This window comes from Astyanax mexicanus, chromosome 1 (genome assembly GCF_023375975.1).
Source record: "Astyanax mexicanus isolate ESR-SI-001 chromosome 1, AstMex3_surface, whole genome shotgun sequence".
In the NCBI taxonomy this organism is placed as follows: domain Eukaryota; kingdom Metazoa; phylum Chordata; class Actinopteri; order Characiformes; family Acestrorhamphidae; genus Astyanax; species Astyanax mexicanus.
Genome location: NC_064408.1, coordinates 46,724,075 through 46,737,148, shown reverse-complemented (window position 1 = coordinate 46,737,148; position 13,074 = coordinate 46,724,075). Strand labels below are relative to the sequence as shown.

General features: G+C 41.7%; 1 protein-coding gene across 1 annotated transcript; it reads left to right on the top strand.

Annotated features, from left to right (window-relative positions):
- The first annotated feature begins 1,496 nt into the window (after positions 1 to 1,496).
- LOC103031114 (uncharacterized) lies at positions 1,497 to 9,727 on the top strand. The gene is made up of 3 exons (XM_049479152.1): positions 1,497 to 1,635; positions 1,745 to 1,882; positions 6,355 to 9,727. Exon 3 carries the CDS (start codon positions 8,797 to 8,799, stop codon positions 9,721 to 9,723), a length of 927 nt encoding a protein of 308 aa, XP_049335109.1. The 5' UTR covers positions 1,497 to 1,635; positions 1,745 to 1,882; positions 6,355 to 8,796; the 3' UTR covers positions 9,724 to 9,727.
- The last annotated feature ends 3,347 nt before the right edge of the window (positions 9,728 to 13,074 follow it).

The window sequence follows — 13,074 nt, the reverse complement described above, 5'->3', positions numbered from 1 at the left end:
TAAATAAAACAGTTAAATGAATTCATTTAAATGCTGTGTACATTTAAAAGTTACTGTATATAAGAACACTATCTATAATATATTGTCACTGTCCAGCAATGAACACGTATCCCCAAAATAGTTACTGTACAGGAGAGGCAAACATGTTCTTTACTTTGAATGGATGTAAATTTGAGTCTCTTCTAAGTCTTTTTAGAATATTGGTCTATTGGTCTATTCATCCAGAATTATTTACACATTACACATTTACACTGAATTATTATATAGAGTAGCTACAGGATTCAAACAATGGACCGCGCTCACTGGGGGTTCTGTATTTTTATGTTTAAAGGTGCATTATGTAGGACCTGAAAGTGTGTGAAATGGCCAAAGCAGTCTAATTTCAAAACACCACAGAGAGTAGTCTGCTCCGCCCACCCCTCCCCAGCCACGAAACTTATTTGGGTTGCCAAATTCAGCAGTCTGAATCTACACAACGTTAAGACTAGGAGAGGCGGAGAGTACGAGCGAGAGGAGAGGAGAAATACAGCAATTCTAAACTCTTCTAAAACCCGTATCTAGAGTTATATTGACTGTATGTTACACGAGGAAGAGCTAAAGCTCCGCGGCGTGTCGGACCGCGTGGGCTCTGCAGTGTTTCGGACCACGTGAGCTCTGCGGTGTGCCGAACCGTGAGAGTTCCGAGGTGCACCGGACCGCGCGAGCCCCTCGGTGTGCCGGGCCGCGCGAGCCCCTCGGTGTGCCGGACCGCGCCTCCACCAAAGGACGTGACGGAATTAGCTAGCCAGTTAGCTTACCTGTTCAGGAGAAAAGTAGCAGCTTTGGGTCGGTCTTGTCGTCTTTTTGAGCTCTAAGTCTCCACCGTTCAAACTCACTGCCAATATTCACTCTTGTTATATTCCTGCTTTGGTCACTGAGCATTTTGAGACATGCTGAGGCTTTTTAAGCTGTGTAGCAGCTGAGGTTTAACTGAACCAGCCCTGCTAGCTAAGCTCCTCTGCTGCAGTGCCGATCGCTGTAGTGTAGTGTGGGGTACTGGCAACCTCGGTGGGCGGAGTTAGTGTTGGGGAACGAGCAGCAGGAGGAGTCAGAGGACAAAACAAACACAAAACCCGGGACGGCCTGCACATTTAAAATAGGAATGTACTGCTGAATCCGTGTTGACAAGAGCTGCCAGTGCTTTCACTCAACATGTTTCCTTAATATCTGATCATACATCTTGATCATTTTATCATTTACTAATGAAAATTAGTTACATAGCGGTCCTTTAAAGTTTTGCCTGATTCTTTGTCCTGTGATCACATTTCGGTAAAGCTGCTTTGTGACACATCAGTTGTAAAAAGCTCTGTATAAATACAAATACATTTGATTTGATTTAAATAAAAATGAATCAAGCACAAATAAAGCTACATGTTTTTTTGTTGGACACTAGCACTATGAAGTTTCATCTCAAAATAAAGTGGTTTTTAAGTATTTTATTTTATTTTTTCAGGTGGACTGGCAAGCCACTTACAATGGCATTCTCGAAGAGAGTTTCCAATTGGACAGTGGCAGAAGTTTTTGATTGGGTAAGGGAACAGTACCCCTCTCACTCCAGAGTTCTACAGCAGGCAATAGCCAAACATGCCATCTCAGGTATGATACAGATTGTGTGCTGAATCTGCTACATTTCAATGGTTTATTTATAAAATACTAAAAACAATAAACTAAATTTCTTAAACTGAATTCTCTGGATCTCTCTCAGGTCGAGCTCTCACAAGAATGCGAAAGGAACAGCTGAGCAAGCTGGGGGTGGAATCCAAGTTCCAGCACGAGTTTCTACGGGATGTTCTCCTCCTCAGGATTCAGGAGGAATTGGAGAACCTCGGTGACATCCATGCTAGTAAGAAGCTAATAAATTAGCCTTTTCAGATCATCTCCTTTTTATTTACAACAGGTTTATAACTCTGTCTAGAAAAAGGGACAAGAAAAACAGGCACAGAAAGAAAACATGAACAGTACCAGTCAAAATTTTGGACACACATTAAACTCACACATTAAAATCTTTGTTATTTATTTGCATTATTAACTACATTGTGAATTAATAGTAAAGACTTAAAACTATGAAGGAACACATATGCAATTAGGTAGTACACAAAAAAGTGTTTGGCCTTCACAAACACCTGACATAAAAACACAATCCAGGTGGTTTGAAACCTGTTGGAGTGCAGAGTGAAGGAAAAGCACTTCTCAGCACCTCTAGAACCACTTTAAGACAGTAGGGAACCATTTCATATTCTACCTCATGAAGCTGAGAGAGAGAATCAGCCAAGAGTGTCTGGCATCAAAGCAAACGGTGATATTTAAAGACTCTAAAGTATAAAACATATTTTGCCTGGTTTAACACTTCTCTATTTACTTCTTAATTGCAAGCATTTCTTCATAGTTTTGATGTCCTCTGTAATAATCTACAGTGTTATAAAATAAATTAAAAAAAACATTAAATGAAAAGGGGAGTGTCTAAACTTTCGACCAGTACTACGTTTTTTTCCCCTAAAATATAAAATATCACAATAAGCAATAATTTATAAGTTACGTAATTTTAAAATCGTTAAGCTAGCATTTATTTTATTTTATTTTAATTTTACTTTGTGTAAATCACCCTGTTTCTAAACTTAATCTAACCCTATATATCCTTAATCCATACAAAACACTTAGGATACCTAACCGCTATAAGACACCTCTTAGCGATGGTAAGGTCATATTCTAATCTGCACTGAAAATGCTGCTCCTAGATGTTAAAACACAATTTACCAGGAGCAAAACAAGCAAACAAACATTTTTTTTTGTTTTAAACAAAATAACAAGTTGCCATTTCTTGCCCTTTGATCCTCCCTGCAGTTGAAAAATGGAATTTGCAACTAAAGGACATGCTTTACACATGCATTTTACAAGCTAACAGATATAGAACAATGCGTGATTTGAAGGAAGTTTTTTTTTTTTACTTTTTTTTTATTTGCAAATATGCAATTTATTCATTATGTGATTGCATGATGAGCATTGTCTTGCCTGCTTTGCCAGAGTTACATACCTCAGTTTCTGGTGTGCTGAGCCTGGAGTAGCACTATTTTTTCCAATCAGAGACTCTATTGATTCAAAAAAATAACTGCATGGAACTGAGCAGTGCACACTCAACAATATAGATGCATATCACAGATCTTACTTAAGTATTACCAAGTTATTATTATTAAATATACAGATAATAGTATAGATATTTACTAACATCTGAAAAAAGTGTTCCATCAAAAATGGTCACATTTTAAATCACAGATTTTAGGAAGGATTGTCCCTTATCAGACTATTGCTTAGGTCCTCATGGAAGTCTGGACTGGCTCTGCCTACAATTAGAGGACAGTGGTGTCTTAACATGATTTAAAGCTGTTATTCTGAGATAAAATGCTACATAATTCTACTTTACAACTCAGATACATTCAGAGAATATTCTAGAATACTGCACCAAGCAATCAGGGAAACAGTTGAAGATACACCTATAAAAGGGGCGTCTGTGGTGTGTATTCCAACTTCTGTTTGTTGTTAATAGAAATTAAATATCTCTTTCTGGGTGTAAATTCAGGGATTGACTGAAGGGAAGTGCTATTACCGTATTTTTCAGACTATAAGGCGCACTTAAAAACTTTTAATTTTCACAAAAATTGACAGTGCGTCTTATAATACGGTGCGCCTTTTGTATGGATTTTACCCGTCAGGTTGTAAGGAGCAGTAAACACACACTCCGTGCAGCGTTATAGAGAGTTTCAGTGCTATACAGAGTCCAGAGCCGTGCAGCTCCGAGGCTGGAGCAGCAATAGCATTAGCTAGCTTATTCACTGTTCAGAGATCAGTATTATCTCAATTATCTAAAGTAAACACACACTCCGTGCAGAGCCGTGCAGCTCCGTGGCTGGAGCAGCAATAGCATTAGCTAGATGCTAACCGCTAAGCTAGCTAGCTTTTTCACTGTTCAGAGATCAGTATTTTCTAAATTTAGCACTTTTAATACTGCTGGAGCAGTATTATTAGAGTTAGATGCTAATCGCTAAGCGTTCACCGTTCAGAGGTGAGTTATCAGCCTGTAAGTCTGTGCTGTTTTGCCTGGCTAGCATTAGCTAGATGCTAAGCGCTAACTCTCTCAGAGGTGAGTTTTATCAGCCTGTAATCTGCTTGTTTACCGTGTTAAAACAAGCTACGGGGGACGAATCGCTAGCTAATATCTCACTGTCTTACCAGAACACGCAGGATTACTCAGTGTAACGCTGTCGTTTAAGTTTGGGTTAACTTTACTAGTTTAGGGGACTAGCTAGCGTGCTAGCGGATAGCTATGCTAACGCTGGTGCAGCAAGCCTTAGTGGACATCTGGAAATCTAAGCTTACTGTAAATAAACTGAAGCACGTTATAGGGCTGGGGCGACGCGTCGACATAATCGACGTCATCGATTACAAAAATACATCGATTTGCATAACGTGCGTCGGCGCGTCGTAAACATGGCGGCGCCTGTGGAGAGCATTAGAGGTTAGATCGGGCCCAAAAATTCCAACTGGCTGTTTTCGGGCTGTTTTAATGAGCGAAATATGATCAGAATTATGTTAATTAACACGGTAACATAGAAGCATAGAACTATTATTTAATTAAAATGATTTTTAAGAACAGCTAAACACAGTTCTGCAGGTCAAACGCGGAGGAGTTCACGTGCGAGAGACAGAGAGAGAGAGAGAGAGAGAGACACAGAGAGAGAGAGAGAGAGAGAGAGAGAGAGAGAGAGATTTGCGTGTTCTGCTGAGAACTACTCACAGGTGAAGGTTCTCTTTGATCTCCTCGTGCTCCTATTCTAGTCCCATTCATAATTCTGCAGCTCCCTCAGTGTTTTCTGCCGTATTTTTTGGCTAGCGCGAGCGCTTACAACTGACACCGCGGACCGCGAGGTGCCGCCGCGTTTGTGCCGAATCCGACTCTCTGCTGAATCTGACTCTCGCTTCGCGGACAGAATCGGCACAACACCCCCGCTGTAGAACTGCGGTAGTGAAAACAGCGCTTATAAATAAATTAGTTTAGTTTCACTTTCAGTTTTCGTTATTTTCGTTATTTTTTTTTAAATAAAAATATAATTAAAAAACAGACGCCTACATCTCGGACTATTTTCTGGAGCCCGGGTCGGATTTACGGGCGGGCCTCGGGTCATGTCGGGTTCGGGCAGAGAATCTAAGCTCTAGAGAGCTTGGACTCCGGAGAGCAATCTCCAGCTACAAAAAAACGCCAGCGGGCATCTAAAGTTTGGGAGCATTTCACGCAAAAGGGCAACAATGTGGTCCTCTGCCATATGTGCAAAAGGAGCACTTGAAGCGCAAAAATCCAGGAGCACTATGTCAACAGGGTCACACAGTAAGTTACCGTTTACATCAGGGTCTCCGCGGGTGTCCTTAAAAAGACTTAAGACTGTCTACCAAAGGTTTTAAACCTGCCACAGGCAGAAATTATACATTTGTGGTTTATATTTATATATATAGTTTCCAGAAACAGTAGCATTATTCATAAGTTCAGGTGTTTAGCTAAGCTAGCTGCCTTAAGTTATTTTAGCTAGCGCCGTCGGCGCTGCGGTGTCACACCGTATTCTGTCACCGTCGGAATTTTGTGACCAGTGCTCACGGTTATGAGCGTTCATTGGCAAAACGGAAGCTTTCTATACCTACACCTTACCCTCAGCCCTAAACTGAACCGTTTTGGCCAGTCGGGGTAAACATTAGAAACGAACACGTTTCGAATCGGCCAGTGCACCGGTCTGCTGAGAACTACTTGCCAGTGGTCACAAAATCTAGCGGTCACAGAAAACAACACACGGTTGTGGTGTATGGGAGCTTATCCATTTTTAGCGTTATAGATCTAAACAACGTGCTGTACATGTAAGTGATTATAAGTGTGGGGTTTGGTTTAGTAGGCTTGTGTTGTTGTTGTTGTTGTTATTATATATAAATATAGTAATTTATCGTTTGCTTTAAAACGTAAAATAATAATTATTTAAATATGTTTCTCAATGAATAGATTAGTCGACTAATCGAAAAAAATAATCGTTAGAATAATCGTTTAAAAAATAATCGTTAGGGACAGCCCTAGCACGTTACTCACCCAAATAAACAGTTTTCAGGAGAGGAATCTGTGTAGATTAATATCCAGCACTCGTTTGACTTTGAAAGAGCTAGATTTGTATACTGAGACGCTCCACCGGCAAGAATCATGAAAAAAAATGAACACCTCTAACGAAGACTCTCTTATTTACACTTCAACATTACATTGTGCAAAAATACTTCTGGTGTCTTTTTCAGAGTGTTCCTCCAACAAGCCACAGGAAGACAGAGGATCTGCTAAACCAGTGGAAGTACAGCTAAACACACACGCACAGAGAGACAAGCAACAGAAAGAAGAAAAAAGGCCCTTGGTGAAAGAGACAACAACTTGGAGAAAGAGGAGAGACTGATTCTATAGCAAGTCGATTAGAAAATCAGGTACTTGGATCCAGGTCCTACAGTCCTTGTTCAAGTGTTTGTTCATCACAAACTCAGAACTTCATTTCAGTATTTGCTGAACAAAGTATTATTACACTGTAAAATGGCTGTGAAATCCACAATGATATACTGTATTCCTGCTTAATTTATTCTCGTGTGTATCTTTACACTATAGTTCTAGGTAAATTAAGCCATGCAAACATCAACTTTAACAAGATTCCCAGTACCTGCACTGATCAGACAGCCCCACAGCATGATGGAACCACCACCAAATTTTACTGTGGGCAGGAAGTGTTTGTCTTGTTTTTTTTTCCCCACCATGCATACCGTCCTCCAAATAACTAAATTTTATTTCATCAGTCCACAGTACCTTATTCCAAAAAAAAAGCTGACTAAATGTGCTTTAGCATACCTCAAGCGACTCTGTTTGTGGCGTGTGCTCAGAAAATGCTTCTTCTGCATTATTCTCTCATACAGCCTCTCCTTGTGTAAAGTGCGCTAAATAGCTGAACAATGCACTGCGACACTATCTGCAGTAAGATGATGATGTAGGTCTTTGGAGCTGATCTGTGGGTTGACTATGACTGTTCTCACCATCCTTCTCCTCTGATTATCTGAGATTTTTATTGTTCTGCATCTTCAGGTCTTAACTAGAACTGTGCCTGTGGTCTTGCATTTCCTCACTGTGTTCCTCACAGTGGAAACTGACACCTGACATCTCTGAAAGAGCTTTTTATATCCTTCCCCTCTAAACCATGATGATGAACAGTGTTTGTTTTCAGGTCATTTAAAAGTTGTTTTGAGGCTCCCATGTTGACACTCTTGCAATTGCCACTTTAACCCTTTCTCATAATTGTATTTACCTATGTATGTAGGTCAAGGGTAAATAAGCTTACCAAACTAATTTTGTGTTCTTCTTAATTTCACTTGTTCATCTGCTACTGCTATTTAACTGAAATTGCTGATCCGAACAACCAATGATTTAAAAAAAAATATCAAAATTATCAGGGGTGTCAAAACTTTTTTATACCAAAAATGGGCACTTTGAAAACACATTTAAAGTCCCAAAGGGTCTTTAAATGCAGTGCCATTCACTAATCAGAAGTGGAAGGAAAATAGATTTAAATTCCTTTGCTCTCCTGCATCTGTCTGGCTGGGAACATTATGCTTGTATTGTACTTTCTTTGAAGCAGAGTACATCTTTTAATATGTAAGTATGTATGTTCACTCATTTATTTGAGTCGTAATATATTACGGTGACCAATTCTAATCCGTTTGTGTAACTTTCCTTTTTATTTCTGTATTTATGTAGTTGATTATTATTTCCTTAAAGGTTAAAGGAATAAACTCCAACATTATGACACTGAGAACAACTGACAAATTATTGTCCTTCCTCTCTCTAAATACACACCACAATTGTTAACTCCATCTTACTGGAGATCTTTTATTTCACATTAAAAAAAGTAGTAGTTTAAAACCTTTTTCTGAATATAATATTTTTTGCTGGTTACCTGAGCAAATCATGGCGCTAATACAAGAGCTACTGCAAACATAGAGATACTGTTTGCTCATTCTGTAGAAATTAATTGCTTACACACTGCAGGTGTTCTGTGGTCAGAAAGGACATAAAAATCTGTTGAGCACTTTCTCTTGAGCATTTTCTCTTAATAATTTTTGTGTTTGAGTGCAGTGTTGTTGTTTTTTCTAGAAATAAAATACAATCCAGTCGGTGTGTTGTAAGTGGGCTGCATTTTCTACTAAAAGAGAAAGGAAAATCACAAGTGACAACACCCAGGAAATTACTGCATCACTATGTCCATCTAATGTTTGCATGAGAAAGACAAAAAGTAATGTCTTTCTTTGTTGGTGTGTGTGAGTAAGGGTTTGTAAGAGTGTGTAATAGAGAAGAGCTGTTTTTACGTCGGTTCTGAACCAAACTTTACGCGCCCCACGCATGTGAGTTACAGCAGAACCGAACTTCTGAGGACTAAGGACAGTTTGGTCAGTAAAACAGCAACTTTGGACAATAATATCCGAGCTACGCTGGGCGAGCTGCAGCTCCTCCGCGCTCCGGCGTGGGGGAGCGGATCGCTGCAGACAAAGGGCAAGAGGAGGAGGCGGTGCGAGCGGCGTCAGAAGAGAGGAAAATGCGCTGGGGTGCTAGCCAGGCTAAAGGCTAATGCTAACCGACCCCCGATTCCGTCGCTTTTCCTCTCTAACGTCCGCTCTTTGGATAACAAGCTGGACCTGCTGTGGCTGAGGATGAATGTTTCTGAGGAGATGAGGAACTGCGCTGTGATTTGTCTCACGGAAACCTGGCTGAACCAGACCATGCCGGACTCAGCCTTCCAGCTCGCCGGCCGGCAACTCTTCCGAGCGGACCGCAGCCAGCTATCCGGGAAAGCCCGGGGGGGCGGCTTGTGCGTTTACATAAACAAAGGTTGGTGCACAAACTGCGTGTTGGTAAACAACCACTGCTCCGAGGCGACAGAACAGCTGACTGTAAAGTGTCGTCCTCACTATCTGCCTCGTGAGTTTTCGGTGGTGTTCGTGATTGCTGTTTACATAGCACCGGATGCTAATGCTAACAACGCGCTGAAGGAGCTTTATGACAACATCAGCTCGCTTCAGAACAAGCATCCGGACGCGTTCTACGTGGTAGCGGGGGATTTTAACCACGTAGAACTGAAGAACACGCTGCCGAGGTTTTACCAACACGTGAACATTCCAACGCGAGGTAATAACACGCTGGACCGTGTTTACTCCTCTGTGAAAGACGCTTACAAAGCCTTCCCCCGCCCCCACCTCGGGCTATCGGACCACATCTCCATCATGCTGGTCCCCGCATACCACCCCCCACTGCGACGCTCAAAACCCACACAGAAAACCATCACGGTGTGGCCAAGTGACGGCGCCGCTGTGCTGCAGGACTGCTTCGGCTGCACAGACTGGCAGGTCTTCAGGGAGGCTGCTGAGTGTGAGGGGGAGCTGGATCTGGAGGAATACACATCTGCTGTTCTCGGGTACATCAGCAAGTGTGTGGAGGATGTCACTACTACCAAGACTGTGACTTGCTACCCGAACCAGAAGCCCTGGCTGAACGCAGAGGTGCGTTCCCTGCTGAAAGCCAGGGATGCTGCCTTCAGATCTGAGACTCGGATGAACTCAGGAGGGCTAGAAGAGAGCTGAGAACCCTGACACACCCCCCAGCACCAGACTCCCACACTCACCAGGAGAGGAGCCCCTCAGCGTGACACCAGCAGAAGTAAGGAGGACGCTGAGGAGGATTAACCCCCGGAAAGCTGCCGGCCCAGACAGCATCCCCGGACAGGTGCTAAAAGACTGCGCAGACCAGCTCTCGGACGTCCTGGCCGACATTTTTAACGTGTCCCTCATCCAGGCAGCTGTCCCCACTTGCCTGAAGACTGCCACCATCATCCCGGTCCCCAAGAGCTCCACAGTGACAGGTCTGAATGACTACCGGCCAGTAGCCCTCACTCCGATAGTCACAAAGTGCTTTGAAAGACTGGTTCAGACCCACATCAAAGCCACCATCAACATCACTGTGGATCCACACCAGTATGCATACAGGAAGAACCGATCCACAGAGGATGCCATTTCCTCCGTGGTCCACACTGCCCTCACCCACCTGGAGCAGAAGGATTCCTACGTTCGGATGCTCTTTGTGGACTTCACATCTGCTTTCAACACCATGATTCCTCAGACACTGATAACCAAACTCTCCTCACTTGGACTGAGCTCTTCGCTGTGCAACTGGGTCCTAGACTTCCTGACCAACAGGCCGCAGTCTGTGAGGATTCACAACATCTCCTCCCCCTCCATAATCCTCAGCACTGGCTCCCCTCAGGGCTGTGTGCTGAGCCCCCTCCTGTTCACACTGCTCACATATGACTGCTCACCTCTCCATCCAGGCTGTCATATTGTGAAGTTTGCGGACGACACGGCAGTGGTTGGATGCGTCACAAACAGAGATGAGTCCAGCTACAGGCAGGAGGTGGAACACCTGGAGGATTGGTGCAGAGAAAACAACCTCTGCATCAATGTAATAAAGACAAAGGAGATGATTGTGGACTTCAGAAGGGGCAAGCATGCCCACCTCCCCCTGCACATTGGAGGATCTGCGGTGGAAGTGGTTGACAGCTACAGGTACTTGGGTGTGCACCTGACCAGCAACCTCACCTGGAGCAACAACACTTCCACTCTGGTCAGGAAGGCACATCAGCGGCTCTACTTCCTCAGGAGGCTGAGACGAGCTGGACTCGGGAGCGTAGTCCTCACCTCCTTCTACAGATGTGTGGTGGAGAGCGTTGTGTGCTCCAGCATCAATGTGTGGCATGGAAGCTGCTCTGCTGCAGACAGGAAAGCTCTGCAGAGGGTGGTGAAGGCTGCACAGAGGATTGTTGGAGTTAGCTTCCCCAGCACCACAGACATTTACACCTCCAGATGCAGGAAAAGGGCCACCTGCATCAGGAAGGATCCCACCCACCCAGCACACGCACTTTTTGTCCCACTCGCCTCAGGCCGGAGGCTGCGGAGCATTAAGTGCAAAACAACAAGACTCAGAAACAGCTTCATTCCGGAAGCTGTAAGACTCTTAAACTCCACTTAACAACACACTGCACTGACACCAAGGACAAATTACTGTTTACTGTTTACAAACATGGTCACTTTACTTGCACTGAGACACTTTATCTCCACTGCTCTAATTCACATTATCATGCTGCTATAGCACACTTGCACTCTGGACTTCATGTTGCTGAACCTTCTACTCTCTATTTATTTTTTTATTCTTTGGGATATTTATCTATCTATTTTGTATATTCTATTTCTTTTATTGTATTCTTTTTTTATCTATATATCTATTAATAACAGCTCTTTGGGTGTAAAACTGGATCGTGAGATCACAATTTCGTTCCACCTCATGTACCACATGTGATGCGAATGACAATAAAATCTCCTTGAATCCTTGAATCCTTGAAGATAGAAAGTCCTGCTGAGAGTATTATTTTAAGCTTTATTTTTGAGCTTGTTATGGCAGGGATACTGTGCTTTTAAACAAAAAAAAATACTTTCAAAAACTCCAGTATACTATAGCAGGTATATATATTTATGTATCTACTGTATACAACCATAATCTCTATTTCCTGAAAATACTAAATAACATATATATTTGTTTTTACAGTAAATGAAATCATCTTCTTTCTATATCTTAGATATCAGATATATCTAAATATTACCTTATTTATCTAAACATCTGCTATAAAAATATAAACAAAAATATTAACCTTTTTCAAACTTTTAAACTAAAAAGAATTTATTACACTGATCATTTTTTAAATAAATGCTTCAAGCTACCAACATTGGTATTGGCATGACAAGTAAACATTTCCAGTCGAAACATTTTTTTTAGATTAGATTTTAGAACTATGAGTCAAGAGTATACACTCACTAAGCAATTTAATCATTCATTATCAAATCAAGCCAATTGATAGGCAGTATTGCAATTGCACAGAATCATATCATATCATATCAGCTTCAGATCATTTTCAAATCAACCTTCAGGATGGGTAGTACCAGAAATGTTACTGATATTCATAGTTAAATATTTAGCAGATCTCTTTTTTTGGTAGTACCTTTGCATTACCATAGCAGTTATTTCCTATCTCAAAAGACCAGGCTCTGATTTCTACGAATGGGAAGAGAGTAAAATACTTAAAACTGGTCAAATTACCATTTCTAAAACATCTTTTAAATAATTTATAAAATCTGACTTAAACTTTTGGCTAATCCGTTTTTGGCTTGTTGCAGAAAGTGAACTTGTATAAATCTGCATATCCAGTAGATGCATTTTCCTTGTTTACTGCAGTATAGTCAGCCCTCCCTAGATGTGGCATGACCAGAAAACTGATTGGGTCTATATTCGTACACAGACATGATTCAGCGCTCTATGAGGATTCATTCTTTTCATACTATTCATACCTCAAGTGACTGGTCTCCTCATTATTAATAATTTATTTATCTGAGAAATACCTGACAAAAACATTATTATTGAGCCAAATGCTGCAAGCTATTCATGAGTATTTGCTTAAGTTGATATAACATAATATAACATTTTGAAACTATAATTCGACCCTCAGTTTGAAGTTCTTTGGTCTTTATCTAGAAGAGATTGAAGTCTGGTCTAGTTCGGCTGAAAATCACTGCCCATTGGAATTGCAAAGATGATCATAGATTGACCAGACATACTTATATGGATGTTGGTACTTGCCCACTTCAGGCCCTGATAATGGGGAAAATATATTAGATTTTGATGCCATAGCCAGTGGCAGACTGGCTAGTTTGAGTATTAACAAACTGAACTTCCCAGTGTATTCACTCACCCATCCAAATCATTGAACGTAGGTCCCAATCACCATTCCATGACCACAGATGTATGAAACCAAGCACCTAGAAATGCAGGCAGCTTTAGTGAAAGCAACATTAGTAAAATAACGGGTCAGTCTCAGAAGCTCTGTGAAC

Coding starts and splice junctions, on each gene's coding strand:
- LOC103031114 (XM_049479152.1), top strand. CDS start 8,797: ATGAATGTTTCTGAGGAGATGAGGAACTGCGCTGTGATTTGTCTCACG.